At 39.8% G+C, this 18917-nt stretch overlaps 1 protein-coding gene across 1 annotated transcript in view; it reads left to right on the top strand.

Moving 5' to 3' along the window:
* jak2a (Janus kinase 2a) overlaps nt 1-18899 on the top strand; it is a 38812-nt gene extending 19913 nt beyond the window's left edge. The window contains exons 3-24 of the mRNA XM_038734467.1: nt 1993-2116; nt 2230-2350; nt 3251-3396; nt 3963-4257; nt 4460-4579; nt 5050-5207; nt 5320-5431; nt 5810-5996; nt 6943-7067; nt 7989-8123; nt 8235-8322; nt 9079-9206; nt 9395-9533; nt 10448-10599; nt 11185-11335; nt 11519-11652; nt 12135-12324; nt 12699-12823; nt 15351-15523; nt 15848-15965; nt 16351-16464; nt 16740-18899. Of these exons, the coding sequence (XP_038590395.1) occupies nt 1993-2116; nt 2230-2350; nt 3251-3396; nt 3963-4257; nt 4460-4579; nt 5050-5207; nt 5320-5431; nt 5810-5996; nt 6943-7067; nt 7989-8123; nt 8235-8322; nt 9079-9206; nt 9395-9533; nt 10448-10599; nt 11185-11335; nt 11519-11652; nt 12135-12324; nt 12699-12823; nt 15351-15523; nt 15848-15965; nt 16351-16464; nt 16740-16856 (3152 nt within the window). The 3' untranslated portion in view covers nt 16857-18899. The remainder of the gene's footprint in view (nt 1-1992; nt 2117-2229; nt 2351-3250; nt 3397-3962; nt 4258-4459; nt 4580-5049; nt 5208-5319; nt 5432-5809; nt 5997-6942; nt 7068-7988; nt 8124-8234; nt 8323-9078; nt 9207-9394; nt 9534-10447; nt 10600-11184; nt 11336-11518; nt 11653-12134; nt 12325-12698; nt 12824-15350; nt 15524-15847; nt 15966-16350; nt 16465-16739) is intronic.
* The last annotated feature ends 18 nt before the right edge of the window (nt 18900-18917 follow it).

The following is an 18917-nucleotide window of genomic DNA, read 5'->3' as shown; positions in this document are numbered from 1 at the left end:
CTTACAGCTATAATCGCAGCAAAAGGTGGCGCTACAAAGTATTAACTTAAAGGGGCTGAATAATTTTGCACGCCCAATTTTTCAGTTTTTTATTTGTTAAACAAGTTTGAAATATCCAATAAATTTCATTCCACTTCATGATTGTGTCCCACTTGTTGTTGGTTCTTCACAAAAAATTACAGTTTTATATCTTTATGTTTGAAGCCTGCAATGTGGCAAAAGGTCAAAGTTCAAGGGGGCCAAATACTTTCACAAGGCACTGTATAGTTTAAGGCTCTGAGCCACGACCCCAGTGGTTTATATTAATCTTAGTTATCCAGGTAATAAGAGAGTAAATAACCAAACGGACTGGTTAAGAAGCATTTAATGTGTATTTTCATGTCAGATGTGGGGTGTTAGGCATTCTCTTTAACCCATTCCATCATGTGTGATGCAGGAAAATCCTGTTTGTGTATTCAGCATTTACACACAATTGTATGTGCACTAAGATCAAATTCCTCCAACTATATTTTTTACAAGAATTTCCTGGCAAAGAAATTGACATAGGCTTGTAAGCTGTCAGAGCCGATCCAGTGTTTATATTGCAAAACAGAACTACAGCGTTCAGCCTGGCTTTTCGTTTTCTCTTTCTAGCAAATTCAGATCAGGAAGTTGTTGACTTTTGTGTCTGTTTTCTTCTCTGCCTTCGCTCTATCTCTCTTGGCCACACACTCTTGCTCCATTCCCTTTTGAGACGATAAGAAACAACCTCAGTTTTCTTTTTATCTTCCTCTTTTTTTGTATCTCCTTGCTTTTCTTTTTTTCATTTTAAACATCCTTTGTTCTCTTGTTTGTCTGTTTTGCAGACTGTATTTCTATCTCCTCTCCATATGTCACCCATTCGCCTTTCATGGTTTACCAACACTAAATCACCAATCGTGATGCATTTCTATGCGCATTGTCTATCTGGTTAACTTTTACACTTAACTTTTTACGTAGCTTCATTTTAGGATATTGTAAAAGTTAGCAGAGAAGAACCATAAATGTCAGATTTGCTAAGGCAAGGGGATGTCACATCAGGATGAAGTCAGACATATATAACCTCCCCAGCAGTCGGACCTAATATGATTGGACTTTTCTACAATAACTTTCTACCTTTTTTGTCCTCACACAGCATGTTTTCAGCACAGTAAGAACAAATACGCTCATTAGAAGGTGAATGTAGCCAAACTGTTAAATAGGTAATTGATAATAACATATTGTTAGGTGTTCTGTTATTTTGTCCAATCTCTGAATAAAGTGGTATGGTGAGCATATTGTTAAGCTGTACAACATATACCAGGTAAAATCTCAGCCTCTAAGGTGTGAAAACACTAAATTAGTCTGCAGTGCATTGCTTACTTGATTATTTGATATATGATAAAATACAAGGTAGGACTTAAATGCTTACTACTTTGGCTTTACTTCTTCTTTTTGTGGTTCAGCATACTTCCTCTTAAACATCTTCACACTTATTGCTTCACTCTTGTGAGTGCTTCCTGCTGATGACATTTTCTGTCTGCTAATGCCCCACTTGGCCCGACTGATAAAACCTTTCTACTGTTGGTGCTGGTGTTTTGTAGATGTAACGACAACGGCCAGGAATAAAAACACAGACATGTGGAACTGATACTGAGCAGGGAAGCTAATTGTTATTTTCATTGTGTTAACACAACTTGACAGTTGTTGTCATGTGTCATCAAAGCACAGTTTCCTGCAGTCTGCAGTGCTACCACCACGTGTGTGTTTGTGTGTGTAAACATGCAGTAGACGCATGACGTGTCTAAATATTGGCCAGTTGTTGTTGTTTAGTGGCAGCTATTCTATTTTTCTACTTTTTTTATGTGTCCTTAAGAGATTAAATGGAAAACATGTGTTGCTCCCTGATCTCTGAGAGTTATTGTAGAAGCAAAAGCAGTTCAGTTAGTTGTAGTGACTTTTAGTGGATCTGACATATTTTCATTCTCTTTCCAGGGATTGCGCCAGTGTACTGCAACTTGTTTGGCCTGATGAGGGAGAGTGACCGAATATGGTTCCCTCCGAATCACATCTTTAAACTGCACCAGCCAGCCACTGAGAGCCTGCACTTCAGAATCAGGTACATATGTTTAGTATGCCTTTTTTCCTGTCTTTTTAATCTCACTGTGTGTTGTTTTTGTGCTTTTGATTCATTTTCTTACTGGATCTTCTCTGGTCATCTTTTCTGTCCAGATACTATTTTCCTGGCTGGTATAACAGCGGTAGTTCAATGTACGCCCATCGCTATGGCATGTCCAAGGGGATGGAGAGCCCTGTGATGGATGATTGTGTCATGGCATACCATTTTTTCCAGGTTAGTCTTTATGACTTAACACCCCATATCAACATTAAGTCAGTTATTTTCTTGTATGTGGTCATTTTAAATTTGTTCTACATAATTCTTTGTACGTGTGTGTGTAAAAAGTAGGGTGCAGTCTTTGTCTGGATCATTTTCTTTCCCTAAACCGGATGCATTACCAGAGGACAGCGTCTTCAAGACTAATGCCCCCTCTTTCACCTCCATCACAATCTTTCTGTTTTCCTGTTTTGCTCTTTTAATGACGAGCTGAAATGTTGGTTGGAGGGAGATAAAATATGCCTATAAAATATTTCCCTTTTTCAGGGACTGACTGCCTCTGTCATGTCAGCCGCTCTTGGGTGTAAGTTAAGAAACCAGGATGTGGGGTAGTAAGAGTGTTTCAGAAGTACAAATGGGTAACAAGCGTATGTCAGGGTTCTTTTCACTCGTGTCTGCGTACTCATGTATATGTGTGTGTGCGTTTTAAATACTTTTCTTTTCTTTTCTTTTTTCCTTTCCCACATGCTTGTGTGAACTTGACACACACAGCTCTGTTCAGCTTTGTTTTTATCTTCACTTGTCACATTGACACCATGACATGTGTGCTAACAGATTGGCCTACTGAATGTTTACCACATGCAGATCGAGCTTGACACTCACAACAACTTCCCCCATTTAAAATATAAATTTTTATTGGAACACACAAACAATTTACAGTCTGTCTGATTAATGTTCATTTTCTCAACAGAGCTATAGATGAAAGATTTACCAAAAATGGTTGAAACCTAATCTAATCTCACATTTTAACTAATTATAATTCTGTATTAAGAACCAAGTTCAGAATTTAGCCAGTTGCGCCCTTTATCTCTATTTGTACTTCTCGTGTGGGTAACCCCGCCCCTCTCCCCCCTCCAGTGGCGCAGCGACTTTCTGAACGGCTTGGTTACTATTCCAGTGAGCCATGAAGCCCAGGAGGAGTGTCTGGGCATGGCGGTGCTGGACATGATGAGGCTCGCCAAAGATAGTGGTCAGTCACCTGTAGAGATCTGCAATGATACCAGGTAGGATGCACACACTGACTGACATGAAATGCTTGCTGTTTTGCTGGTGTGCATGTGGCACAGCTTATGAATAACGATTTCAGAGCAGGTTGACGGGCTCCTCAGCACACAGCAAGCATAAAGATAGTTTCATTATGTGTATTCATGCAGCTGAATGAATTATCTCAGTGTGTGAGATAGTGTAGTAGTTTCAGTTGAAAAAGTGTCTACAAGATCTGATCTTTACAACACATCTGCACTGTGTCCACACAGGAAATGTTAATTTTCCCAAAATGTCTCTTCATAACTAATTCATCATTAATATTACTTGTTTTGGTTTTACATCACCTTTACCTTTACGGTATCTTTTGTGATGATTATTCTCATGAGGTGGACACAGCATGGACACCAACTGAACTGGCTCAAAGCCTACATAGCGTTTGCCGTTTTAACCTTGTTTCCTTTTTCACTTGGCCCCCTTTTCTCTTTGTCCTTCTTGTTATTCATTTGTCATTCCCTCCTCTTCTCGTTATTCTCAACTTTTATCTTCACCCAACCACCCTGACCGATCGCCTCCCCGTTTTCAGCTACAAGTCCTTATTACCTAAATGCATGCGAAGCCGCATCCAAGAATATAACATCTTGACTCGGAAGAGGATCCGCTATCGCTTCAAGAGATTCATCCAGCAGTTCAGTGAATGCAAGGCCACGGTGTGTAACCTCAAGCTCAAGTACCTGATGAGCCTGGAGATGCTGCTGCCCTCCCTCTACTCTGAGCGCTTCCAAGTCACAGACCTCTCTGCACGCGAGGTTACTATTGTCGTCATGGGCAACAAGGGCATCCTGTGGTCAAAAGGGAAAGAGGAGGAGGGAGCAGAGGAGGTGAGGACCAGGAGATGGGTTCATGTTGCCATGGTAATGCAGTTGTACTGTGTAGTCTGCCACAGTGGGAGTTTTTTTACCAATAGATGGAGCTCTAGGAGTTGGTTAAAATTGCCAATAACAACAAGAGTGCATGTGTGTGCATGCTTCGTCATTGAACACAAATGCCAACCACTGTTTTCTACTCTTTTTGTGTCTCCAGGAGCTACAGACATACTGTGACTTCCCAGAGGTGATTGACATCAGCATCAAACAAGCTAATAAGGAAGGCTCTGTGGAGAGTCGCATAGTGACCCTCACCAGACAGGACAACCAGATCCTGGTACAGTACACACTACTCTCATTTTCAGGCTCTGCTCCACTAAAATTAATCATTTGTTTACTTTATTCCAATCTTATCTAAATTTCACTACTGCCCATAGACCAAAGTGCCCATTGGGGACATTAAATCACGAATCTGCTTCACTGCTATCAGGAATGTGTTTAAACGACACATAGGTGTTGTCAGAGCCAAGTGCTCTAGTGGCTTGTTACAGCAGTCGGACTTATGACAACAGCAACATCTTGTTTTTTACCTGTTTTGAAAGACAATAATGACCAACAAATTAATTACAGGACATAAACTGATGAAAAATTCAACTATTTTCTTAAGAGCAATTTCTTAATTTGTTTCACTGAAATTCATAAATATATAGATTGAAGGCTCATTGTCATTAAAGTTAGAAATAGGTACTGAAGGCTTTTTATTCTGCATCCCATCCCTATGCTGTGTGTCTCTGTCTGACCACAAAGGAACTGGAGTTTAATTCACTCTCAGAGGCTCTGTCATTCGTGTCGTTAGTCGATGGGTACTATAGACTCGTTGCAGATGCCCATCATTACCTGTGTAAAGAGGTGGCTCCGCCAAGACTTCTGGAGTGCATTCAGAGCTACTGCCATGGCCCCGTGTCGTGAGTATCACACATATGCACAGATATAGCACGTCAGACTTGAACACATGCACCCAAAACCACAGAACCATTCTCCCACGCACAAAGACACATTCTGTCTTTTTGATCACAGGATGGAGTTTATGATTGATAAACTGCGTCGCTCTGGTAACCACCAAGGCCTGTACATCCTCCGCTGCAGCCCCAGGGACTACGACAAATACTTCATGTCCTTTGTGGTGGGGGTAAGCTATTAATGTTGGGTTATCTGTAATGTGAAGTACTATTGATATAACATCTCACAACAACCAGGGCCTTTAGACTATAATGTAATACAATATAGTCCTTTGGTAGAACACTTTAGTTCAAGTAAGTAGGAAGATGAAGTAATCGCAACTGCATAACTACATTTAACTGAGTGTCTGTTTCTGGAAGTAAACTGTGTTCATTCATTGGTTTGCTAAAACTCATAATAGTAATAAATGTGTGCAAACCAGAACCTCTTAAATAATACCCATATTTTCAACCACTTGAGGGGGCCCTTATGTATTCTGACTGACACTTAATCACTCTCTTCAAATTCAGCACAACTAAACCGTAAAATGTTTTCTTTTGGTTTTCAGTATGAAAGTATGGTGGACTATAAGCACTGCCAGATCGTGAAGACTGAGGCAGGAGAGTACATTCTGAGTGGTGCTAAGAGGAGCTTTGGCTCACTCAGGGAACTTCTGCACTGCTACCAAAAGGAGGCGCTCCGCACTGATGGATACACATTCCAGCTGACCAGGTGCTGCCCACCCACCCTCAAAGGTCAGTGTTCGCATACACACATACACTGATAAGAACATTGTGTACCCACATACATTTTAACACAGGTAGGAGAACACATACAGAAAAATATTCTCCAGTTAAAATCTCTCCCCTATGTTGGAACTATTACTCAACTTTTTGTTCCTCCTTTTGAAAATAAAATGGTAAGAACAGTTTTCCATAAAGCTGCAAAAGTAGGCAACAGCATATTTCTGTGATATATGAATGAAATATTTTATGCTGGATCAATTGTAAAACATTATGAGTTTTGTTAAAACCATCAAGTCAGCGAATTACAAAAATTATCATCAGTCATTGTAAAAAATGCAGAGGTTATGCGATCTGCAGACCCAAAAATATGCCTTCATTTTTAATTTTTTTTTTAGGGTACAAAACATGAATGACGCAAGTAGTTAAAGTTTAATCTTTAGCAGTTTGAAGGCAATGAGTAAACACTATAAATTAGTGATTAAAGGCGCAAGAATGCTCCCAGTTCAATGCCCTGTGCCCCAGGGCAAACAGTTACCACAGAAAATTCCTAACAGGGCTCTTCGACACTGTTCAGTTTCAAAATCTTTCTAGCTCTGTGCTGCGGGTCTTTAACCATTTTAAAGCTGCTGGTTTACATCAGATGCCTCGTTTTCTGAGTTAGTAACATTTTTTAATTGCTGTTGGATTTAAAGTAACCACTGACCTTCAGCTCATTTATTGACACGCTGGATATACTTACATGATGCGTGGAACTTCTGACAGCCTAGAGCATTCAGTTATAATTGGTAGCTTCAAACTCTAGGACAGAGTAACACCCATAAAAAGAAACAGCTACAGGCACAATGTCAACTGAGATGAAGCCAACTCTTGTTTCTGAGAAAAGTCTTTCATAGCCCCACAAAAACGTGAGTTTTTAAGCTCCCCTAATTCCTGCCCACCTTTTACTTTTCTTCAGATAAATCCAACCTGCTGGTGTGTAGAAACAATCAAGGTGCAGAGCTTCCACTGTCTCCCTCGCTCCACAAGCACAACATCAGCCAGATGGTCTTCCACAAGATCCGAAAAGAGGACCTCGTCATTGTAAGACCACCCTGACTTTGCGCTTTAGGTTTCCCTCTCATCTGAAAAAGACATGCAAACATTCATAAATATGCCTTTTCTTTCATCGTAGTAGTTTGTGTTAGTTGCTTCTTGTACAGATATTTATTTGTAGAAGATTACAACAGTATTGAACAAACTTTGGTATGTTTTTTGTTTTTGTTGCTCTGAGCAATTATTGATTTATAAGTGAACAACTGTACCCGAGTGGGTGTGAGATAACACTAAACGTTGAGCCAAAACTGAATAGAAAAGGTAATATGTCAACATAAGTGAGCGTACCAGAGTCTTCGATCAGGAGGGACAAGATGGACTCATGTGGGGTCAATGAGGTTAATAAAAAGACTTCTTCAATTGATCCACCTACTGTAGCTCAGCGTCAATAGCAGTCCCTATGGACGTGTGTGAGTGCACTTTTTTGTGTCCTAGCCACGCTGTCACTCTGTTATTTGAGCACTGGAAGTCTAGTATAATAGGTCTTTCACAAGAAAACCACAGAAGAAGTCAGGGGAGGTTTCTGCATCGCAGTATTGTCTTCTCACTCGTCCCTCAGCAGATTCAACAAGTGTTTCTTTTATATCTACCTGTTCAGCTTCACTGTACATTTATTTAATCAGGACCTTTTAATCTTTTTTGTTGAATGTTAAGTAGCGGAAGCCATTCTCATCTTTTTTTTTTTTTTTTTTTTTTTAGCATTGAGTGGATGTACTGAACCAAAGAAAAAAGAAAAAGATGCATTCTTTGCCAAAAGATTATTTCTAACAATATGCTCTTTGTAATACAACTTACAGGGTTACAGTAACTTTATGGTTTAAGAGTCACATCAGGGAAAATGCATACCTCTTTTCCAAGGAGGTTTTCAACATAATAAAACATCAGTTTTTGTTTTGTTTGTTTTTTTAGAATGAGAGTCTGGGCCAAGGAACTTTCACCAAGATCTTTTGCGGTGTGAGAAAGGAGCTGGGTGACTACGGAGAGATGCACCAGATAGACGTTGTCATCAAGATCCTGGATAAGGCTCACCGCAACTATTCAGAGGTTGGCTTGTTGATTAAAATAACTATGACAACTTGGAGTTGAGAGGATCAGAAGTTGATTGGATCCAATTCAGATTCTCTAATCTTCTTCTCTCCTTTTCTCCCTCCATAGTCTTTCTTTGAAGCAGCCAGTATGATGAGCCAGCTCTCCCATAAGCACTTACTCCTCAACTATGGCGTGTGTGTTTGTGGAGATGAGAGTAAGTATACGCACACGCACATGGACACACTGCTGGCACAGAGATGGTCACTGTGGAAGGAATTGTTGTGGTTATTCTCACTTGTTTATGATCTCTGTGTGGGCTATTGAGACCAAGACAAAAGTTGTTAGAATTGCAATTGCATTAGGTTGCATAGAATACAGACAAAAGCAAGAAGTCCTCTTGAATGAGAAAGAGAAAGCTTCACAATAAAAACTGACATCAGTTGCCTACAGGGACAAACTTAGCCCCTGCAGGCAATTGAGATAATCAAACAGAGAGGAAATAAGGTTTGGGACCTGCTGACCTGCTGTGTCCTGTGCCCTGACCCTTTACACTCTGACTGGATGAAGCCCTCGGGATAAACAAGTCACTAATGGGTTACCGTAGTCTTGATCTTTACTCTACGTGAAACTCCCGACACATATCAGAACAGTGGGTCTGGAAACCTGTACTATTCACATTTCTGATTGTGGAAGAGTATAATTAAAAAAAAGATAAGTTCTGACCCAAAGCAATGTGTTTTCATCATGTGCCAGGGTGTTCCAGTCTTAATATAAATCAGACATTTGAAGAATGTAGTAATTGTTCAGAAGAAATTCAACTTTGACCAAAGCTAGATTTCTCATGAAGGACAAGACAAAATGAACTGTACCAGATGGCAGAATAAAAAAAGAATGCAAGACATTCATGAGTAGGGAAGGTTTTTCTAACTAATAAAATGATAAATAATAAAATGATCTCCCTCTCTGTCAGACATGATGGTGCAGGAGTATGGTAAATTTGGTTCATTGGACACCTACCTGAAAAAGAATAAGAGCTGTGTTAACATCACCTGGAAACTAGAAGTAGCCAAGCAGCTATCCTGGGCTATGCACTACCTGGTAAGACTACTGACATAATGCAGTCTCGCCCATGCAGAATGTTTAGCTTGTGACACATACTGAAATTTAAGGTAAAGAGAAACAAAAATGTAAAATAAAACTAGTTCAGCCTTTCAGCTTTTATCCTGGAACACATTTTCGTGATTTGCTCACACCATGGTGTTTTATTTGGTCATATCTGCACACAGGAGGATAAGAACCTCATCCATGGAAATGTTTGTGCCAAGAATGTTCTTTTGATCAGAGAGGAGGATCGGATGACAGGCAGCCTGCCCTTTATCAAACTCAGTGACCCGGGTATCGGCATCACCGTGCTGCCCAAAGAAGGTGAGAAGTATGGCTGCATGCACCTGATGTGAGAACACTTAAAGGTTAACTTCTGTATTTTTCAACATGTTTGTCTATGTCAGTAAGTGGGACCAAATATTTTGAAACTGGTCCAGTATTTAGTGAACGCACTGCAGTCAGCAGCAGTGAAACAGGGCTGCAACATAATTCTTGCAGGCAATTGCGTCAACAACATTGTGGAAAGGATCCATACAGGGGTGGATCTTTTTTTTTTTTAAAGTCAGATCCTTTTTGTTTAATAAGAAACAGTTGCTATGTTGGTCTCCAGAGCCACCAGACTCCCTCCCCAAAAATAAAATAATAACCGTGAACTACTAAAAAAAAGTTTGTGTTGTTCTGTGACACCAAAGTCACTTAATAACACAAACAAACAAAAACATAAAAGATACACAATAACACAAAATAACTAACCGACTGAGGCAGCAGTAGACCAGCAACTGCCATGTTCTGCGAGGTAAAATGATCAATGGAGTCTGGTGGCTTTGATGAGAGCAATATAGCAAGTTGTTACAGAAAAAGGATTGTTCTTTTTTTTTTTTTCTTTCTTTAGAGATCCCTTCCAAAAGGTTGTCACTCACTTGTTAAAAACAATCTGAGCCTTTCATTGGCAAAACAAGCACTTTAGTGGACGTACTTTGACGATGTGCAATCGCCTGCAAGGATTACATAGCAGCCCTGTCTAATTACTGGACCAATTTCAAAAAACATTTGTCCAAGTAGTCACATAGACAGAAACATGGGAAAATAAGGTCCAAGTTGAAAAACACTGAAATTACCCTACTGTCTCAATTTGCCTTCTATTTCTTTGTCCTTGCTGTCCGTCTCTACCGTCTATCCCATTCACGTACATCCATCTCTCTGTGTTTCTATGTCTCCTCATGTCCTTCCATCAGTTCTGGTGGAGCGTATCCCATGGGTGCCGCCCGAGTGCATTGAAAACCCCCAAAACCTGAGTTTAGCCACAGACAAGTGGGGTTTTGGGACCACCCTATGGGAGATCTGCAGTGGGGGAGACAAACCACTCAGCACCCTGGACTGCTCCAAGGTCACAAACAACAAAGGATGCATTAAGAATTCTGTCTTGCTGAGAATGACCCGTGTTAAAGGAATAGTTTGACATTTTGGGACATATTGAAATAAGTGTAAAAACGGAGCTACCACTGGGTTGCCAGGCCTCGCTGACTCCAGGAAGTCACAGCTGTCTGCAAGAAATAGCTCCAGTAGTTGTGTCCTTTTCATACATTAGCACAAATTAAACAAACGAGATATCACATATGCATTAATGAGTGTTAGAGGTGCTGGCAGGCCGATTTTTTAAAAGATTTTAAAGCTGTTTTCCCTTGTTTCTAGTTATTATGCTAAACTAGGCTAACTGGCTGCTGACTGTTGCTTCATATTTACTAAACCGCCATGAGTGGTATCGATCTTATCGTGTAACGCTTAGAAAGAAAGCAAAAACTGTATTTCCTAAAATGTTGAATTGTTCCTTTAATTCATTCTTTTGTTTGTTTTTTTACGTGAGGACAGGATGTTATTGAAAATGTGTTCTATTGATTATGTCTGCCAACGACGTATCTTCAACTCAGTTTGAAAACATGCAGATTCTAAATTTTGCTCTTTTCCTCTACAGAAGAACTTGTTCTATGAGGACAGGCACCAGCTGCCGGCTCCTAAATGGACAGAGCTGGCCAATCTGATCAACAGCTGTATGGACTACGAGCCCTCACACCGACCCTCCTTCAGAGCAATTATCAGAGATCTCAACAGTCTGTTCACACCAGGTAGGAAGGATAAATTAATACAAAGTGCAACCTTCCTTCAGAGCCATCCATCACAAGTGGAGACAGCTTCTTCACATGTGGCGCACAGATCCGTTGATCATGTGGGAATACCACCCTCATGCATTCATCTGGAGTTTTGTCAGGATTTGGTTTGAAATGACTTTGCAACTTGTTGTGTTGCAGACTATGAGCTGCTGGTGGAGAGCGATATGGTGCCCAACAGGACAAGAGGCTTCGGCTTCCCGTGGGCCTCTGAAAGCCAGGAGACTGCCCAGTTTGAGGAGAGGCACCTCATCTTTCTCAAGCTGCTGGGCAAAGTGAGAAATGCACAGTGTTTTTGTGAAAGATTTTTCTTTTTGTTTGACTCTTTTATCAATTTTAAATTAAATTTAGCTTTATTGGCATGAAGGACAAAGAACAATAATGACAAAGCTTAAAAGATAATACAAAAGAATTAATTTGATCTCCCTTCAAGTATTTACATAATCTTGAAGTGTCCATGTTCTTTTAATACAAATAGTTGTTAAAGCATTCTGAACAATTTCACTGGAAAAGCATGGAACATGAAGCATGGCCAGCACTGTTTGATAAGAAAGAAAACAATTTCTTAAGTTATCTTATTTGCCATTTTTCTCTGTGGATGACATATATTGTTTCCTGTCATTACTAAATCTTCTTCCTGGGCATCTCACTGACTCCACGCTACTTAATGCACCAAGGACATTTTGTGACATCAACAATCAAGGCTTTCATTTACATATCTCTTAAACCTGTTCTGCCTCTGAACCCCACGCTGCAGGGAAACTTTGGGAGCGTGGAGATGTGCAGGTACGACCCCCTGCAGGACAGCACAGGAGAGGTGGTGGCCGTGAAGAAACTACAGCACAGCACAGCCGAGCATGTCAGGGACTTTGAGCGGGAAATCGAGATCCTCAAATCCCTTCAGCATGAAAACATTGTCAAATACAAAGGAGTCTGCTATAGTGCAGGTATGAGCACGGTGTGTGATATCTATATGTGCATTATGATCTGGTCAGGAAATCTTTTTGGCATATTTTAGATAAAGCAAATTATTCGTCTGATTAATCTCGATTATAAAGTGAGATCTAGGATGGGTTCAGTGACAAAGCAAACTTTCCTAACCAGCTTGTTCAGCCCTGTTCCTTGATTTGACATTACGGCAACACGGCAGATCTTGTTATACATAATAATGTCTTTACAGTTCCCACATTGGTTGCCTAGGGCGTCAGTGACCATGCCCATGAAACAAATGAATTTAGATTTTCTCAGAGGCCTCCACTTCTCTGCGTGCACGTTGCATCATCTCTCTTAAGCATCGCACTTAATGTCTTTATTTCTGCAGGACGAAGGAACCTGCGGCTGATCATGGAATATCTCCCCTATGGCAGCTTGAGAGATTATCTCATCAAACACAAGGACCACTTTGACTCCAAGAAACTGCTGCACTATGCATCACAGATTTGTAAGGTAATGTAGCGCAGTAGATTGTGCATAAAAGACTTTACGTGACCCCGCCTTGTCATCTTCCTGGAGCTTCAGGTCAATCTAGTGAGCTTGTAAAAAATAAGGAGTTCAAGATTCATAGCCTGGGAACCTTTCTTTTTTCAAGTGAACACCTGGATCAGATTGGATTCAGACAGATGGTTGGGAGATGTAGGAAATCACAATTTCAGGACTGGTTTACAGAAAACGGCAGGGTGGCTGCATATAGAAAGAAGTCTTACTGAGTGAGTGAGAGATAGAGTAGACTTCTACTTGAGGGGAAAATGTGGGAAATATTTTACATGGTAGCTGCTGCTGATCGATCTGTGTATCATATGAATACATGTAGAGCACTGAGTAATACAATGATTTAGAAGTTGTCAACATAAGCTGTATTTTATTTTGAAGAATACTTAGGCTGGAGGTAATGATTAGGAGCAGATTGTGGTTAGTAACAGTCATTTGAGTATTTTTCTCTTTCTTTCTCCTCTGTTTTTGAACGCTGAACATACATTTTAGTCCAGCCGGTAGTTGACAATGCCTTTATTTGTCATGCCAGGGTATATATTGTGAACATGTTCTTACACTGTCATCAGTGCATGGTATTTATTTGGGTTTATATTGCAGTGCTGACATTGTGTAGGTGTGGAAGCCCAGGCTGTGTGTCTATACATCAACAACATAAATAATGGAAATATATGTGAAAAATGACACAACATGAATTAAGTCAATAATTATCTATGGAATAAGACATACAAGCTATGTATTTATTTTCCTTTGTTAGAGGTCCAGAAATGGATAGCTTATAATTTGTAGTGATATATGTATGCAGATACTGTATGTGTGTGCTCTGAGCATGTGATATTTTTCCATAACCTTCTTATAATCATTTTTAATTTCTTCAAGTGTGTGTTTTTCCTTAGTATCTGTCCCTCTTATAAAAGGCAAAGTATTAGACATTAAAAAAATAAATAAATTAGACAGTATTTATACAGCACATTTACAAAGTGCTTTGCATGGTTGAACACAAATTAAACATTGAGAGAGGCTAATTAAATCAAACAATTAAAAATTACATAAAGTTAAGAGATAAAATTCTGCAACAGTGCTGTACAGTTAAAATGGACATACAGTGGGGAGAACAAGTATTTGATAAACTGATGATTTTGCAGGTTTTCCTACTTACAAAGCATGTAGAGGTCTGTAATTTTTATCATAGGTACACTTCAACTGTGAGAGACGGAATCTAAAACAAAAGTCCAGAAAATCACATTGTATTGTAAGTATTTGATACATCCATCCTCCCCTCAATACGGTGCAGTCGTCCTGTCCCCTTTGCAGAAAAGCATCCCCAAAGAATGTTTCCACCTCTATGCTTCATGGTTGGGATGGTGTTCTTGGGGTTGTACTCATCCTTCTTCCTCCAAGCACGGCGAGTGGAGTTTAGACCCAAAACCCCTATTTTTGTCTCATCAGACCACATGACCTCCTCCCATTCCTCCTCTGGATCATCCAGAGGGTCATTGGCAAACTTCAGATGGGCCTGGACATGCGCTGGCTTGAGCAGGGGGACCTTGTGTGCGCTGCAGGATTTTAGTGTGTTACTAATGGTTTTCTTTGAGACTGTGGTCCCAGCTCTCTTCAGGCCATTGACCAGGTCCTGCCGTGTAGTTCTGGGCTGATCCCTCACCTTCCTCATGATCATTGATGCCCCACGAGTTGAGATCTTGCATGGAGCCCCAGACCGAGGGAGATTGACCGTTATCTTGAACCATTTTCTAATAATTGCGCCAACAGTTGTTGCCTTCTCACCAAGCTGCTTGCCTATTGTCCTGTAGCCCATCCCAGCCTTGTGCAGGTCTACAATTTTATCCCTGATGTCCTTACACAGCTCTCTGGTCTTGGCCATTGTGGAGAGGTTGGAGTCTGTTTGAGTGTGTGGACAGGTGTCTTTTATACAGGTGACGAGTTCAAACAGGTGCAGTTAATACAGGTAATGAGTGGAGAACAGGAGGGCTTCTTAAAGAAGAACTAACAGGTCTGCGAGACCCGGAATTCTTACTGGTTGGTAGGTGATCAAATACAATTAATTATTTAAAAATCATACAATGTGATTTTCTGGATTTTTGTTTTGGGATTCCGTCTCTCACAGTTGAAGTGTACTTATGATAAAAATTACAGCGCTCTACATGCTTTGTAACTAGGAAAACCTGCAAAATCAGCAGTGTATCAAATACTTGTTCCTCCCCACTGTATAGGACAAGATGGAAAAGCAAGGATGCACGAAAATTAATAAAAGGCTATTTTGTAAAAGTATGTCTCAAAGTGATTTAAAACATGTTACTGATCCTGCAAGCCTCAGGTTCTCATGGAAGCCTTTTTCAGAGCTGAGGAGCTCTGACTGCAAAAGCCCGGACACCTTTAGTCTCGAGCCTAAACGCTGTGTATTCCATTTAACATGTATATGTATACAAACATTTCTCTTCTCTGTGTGATTATATTCATACTCTAGGGTATGGACTACCTTGCCATGAAGCGATACATCCACAGAGACCTGGCCACTCGAAACATTCTGGTGGAGAGCGAGATGAGGGTGAAGATCGGTGATTTTGGCCTGACCAAGGTGCTGCCACAAGACAAAGAGTACTACACTGTCAGAGAGCCTGGGGAAAGCCCCATCTTTTGGTGAGAAAAACACACTGCACGTGTTTGTTAGCGGTATATTTGTGGTTTGACCTTTTTATGAAAATGAAGAATTGACTCTTTAAGAATGTTTTTGACTAGCGGTTATACAGTTGTGGTAAGTATTTTAAGTATTGTAACCCTTTGTGACTGATCTTTAAACACAGGTGTTAATGATAACACTGGGAGAAAAATATGATTTTGTTTTTCTACATCCAGACTGAGTGTGTCTGCTGTACGGCGTCATATCTGACCGCTTACCATGTAGGACTTGTTGACTTAAGAGAGACTACTTTATATATGCGTTATGTACTGCATGTGTTTCAGGTATGCTCCAGAGTCACTGACAGAGAGCAAGTTCTCTGTGGCATCAGATGTTTGGAGTTTCGGTGTTGTCCTCTATGAACTCTTTACTTACAGTGACAAAAACTGCAGCCCACCAGCGGTACTGCACTTCTTTCTTACTTCTTTTTTTTTACTTTTGGCTTTTTAGTTTGACAATTTCACTTTTCTGTCACATAACCATTTTCCTATTCAATTACAAATTGCTTTGTCAACTGTCTGACTAATGTAATTGAGCTATAAAACAATCACCAGTATAATTAATTTGTAGTGTTAAAAAATCTGTTGATTAAGCACTCAAAAACAGTAAACACTTTTTCATCTATTTTAATTTTGGGAAGTTTTAGCAAGCTGTTTTTACTAAAGCCAAACAAAAACTACTTTTTTCCTTTTGCTGTCCTTGAGCTGAGAAGCACCTGATTTAACTGTATTTTGCATGAAGATGCGTAGAGAACCCTGTTTCTTCTACTCCTTTTGTTGTGTTCCAGGTATTCATGGAGAAGATGGGAAATGAAAAGCAGGGTCAGATGATCGTCTACCATCTGATAGACCTGCTCAAACAGGGATATAGGTTGCCTGCTCCTGATAATTGTCCAAAGGAGGTCTGTAACTCCAATGAAACTGAAAAAAACTGCAGAAAAGGGCGCCATGTCATGCCATATCATTAAATGATTTATCCAGTAAAAAAATTGTAGAGAACCTTTCATTGCATAAATTATATTTTTTCAGAAGCTATTATATATCCAAAACGTAAGAAGTCCATGGCTGGTTCTATGACTGTGAAACTAGCTTAGTTATTAAAGTAGAATGCAATAATTATACCTGTTTTATTGGGGTTTTTTTTCTGTGTTAATGTTGTTCTGATGGCTTCCTTCAGATTCACAAGATGATGACTGAGTGTTGGAGCAGTGAACCGAGAATGCGTCCTACTTTCAAGACATTAATCCACAGTGTGGATTCTGTACGAGACAGCAAGGACGATGAGCGGCATTGATCCCTGGAACCTTTGACCTTTTAGGTGTTGACTCCCGGGAGTCAGTGCTCACAGGTCTTAACAGAACAATGAATGTCTTGGTGATGTCTGGGTTTACTGCAGTGATGCGGTCTCAAGTATCCCCCCCCCCTTTTGGTGCTCTGCGTGTCTGTCAGCTCAAATAACATGAGTGGTGACATCCACTTTCTTTGCAGTTTACTCACTTCCACCTATAGCCACACAAACTATACAAATGATCAATTAGTACACTACATCGGACTCGGACACCAAACAAAACATTTCTGATGCCTTTTAAGAACATTTCAGTATGGGATATATTATTTTCTTTGTGTTATTTCTACATGTTTTGCTTTACAAATGGATTTAGACAATAGCGTGTGGACTGGAGGAAAGATTCGGTTCTTTAAGAATTCACGATGTTCTCTACTTTCAGTAAGTTGTGTTAAATATTTAAGCCTAAAGACAATATGCTCACTCCTTTTTGTACTTTTATTTTTCTCAAATGCGACCTATTTTGTTTAACCAGAGAGGCCAGCCACCTGAATACACACTTGAACTGAACCTCACTTTTAAGGAGACAGACTTTTTGCTTGATAGTTTTCACGACTTGATAAAGGACAGACGCACCAGCTATACTTCTGTCACAAGGGGACCCACTATGAACATCTCTACAAGCGAGTCAGATTTCTGCTGTCACAGTGGACGTGTGTTTTTGTGTGTGTTCCAGATATTCATTGCACATTGAGGAAGATTCAGTGTTTTATTCTGAGCCAGTGAAGCCTGTCTTAAGTGGTGTTCGTGTGCTATGACTACACATCTTTCCACACAAGAGAGGTCAGGCATAACTCGCCTGTAGTTTGTTTACATTATTTTATGCACAAACAATGAAATACATTGGGGACACAGCAATAACTGCTCATTATTAATCTTGGAGAACTAGGTATCTAGTAGTGTCATCGTGGGCTCATACAGTACCGTATCATTTTTGTTTTTAAAGGAAACTGGAAATGATGGTGTTGCCTGTATATATTTTACAGTATGACGTGTTGTAAGGCTGTACTATCTGCTATCTAATGTGAAAAGTTGAATAGTTTATTTTGCTGAAAGGTGGAGAAAGGGTAATGAAGGGAGTTCCTTTTATTTTCGGCAGTTGATGCAAACCTTGGTTTTATTTAAAACTCATTTGACTTTCGTTTATTATTTTTCCATCCATGTAAATATATATATGTTGAATGTGTGTGTTATGATGTGCATTACTTTGTTGACCACAAATGTATCAGTGGTCACAAGGAGATAAAAAAAACAAAACAACAACAACAATTATTTGAATGTTTAAAACTTTATGTACCAAATGTTAATGATTGAAGGAAGCAGAGTTGGTCAATATTTGGAATAGCTTTCTTTCTTTCTAATTTTAAAATGTCCTCAAGGTTGTTTTATGCTGTAAACGGCAGGCCACAAACACGCACGTACAAAATGTCACGACGGATACCCTCTCGCTTTGCTAGGAATGAGTCACTGTAAAGCCAAGAGACAAGTTTTCTCACTTACAAACATACAGTGTGCCTATGCGCTCCCACGCCCTCACCGCTGGGCAGTATTTTTGTCTGGTGTGAAAGAGAGATTGTCAGTTTCTTCAGAGTTGCTATGTCTACAATGGAAAATGTTGGGTTTTTTTCAGATTTTGTTGTATGCGACTATTATTGTGATATGTGAAAGTCCAAATGTGATTTTGTGAAATATCATTTTATATCCAGAGATTTTCAGACAAACGGATTTTTAACCAGATTAAACTGGCGCTTCTTTCCATTTATTTTAATTTGTTGCAGTGCGAATGACGTGATGGCTGGTTTTGTCATGTGATGGCAACCCACAGCTCCCTTTTTAATACATTTCGGTGTAATTAGATGTAAATACTGAAAGATGGAGTATATTCGTGGTGTGTATACTTTTATTAAACAACACATACTGTAGTATTAGACATGAAAATTGTACTTGTCAATCTCAGTGTGGCTTCACATTAAAGTTCAGTCAAACAGTTAAGGAGTCTTAAGTTTTTTC

This window comes from Micropterus salmoides, unplaced genomic scaffold, assembly GCF_014851395.1.
Source record: "Micropterus salmoides isolate LMB-PRFRI ecotype aquatic unplaced genomic scaffold, ASM1485139v1 Ms_hic_scaffold_20, whole genome shotgun sequence".
Taxonomy (NCBI): Eukaryota; Metazoa; Chordata; class Actinopteri; order Centrarchiformes; family Centrarchidae; genus Micropterus; species Micropterus salmoides.
This window is presented reverse-complemented; position numbering and strand designations above follow the sequence as displayed.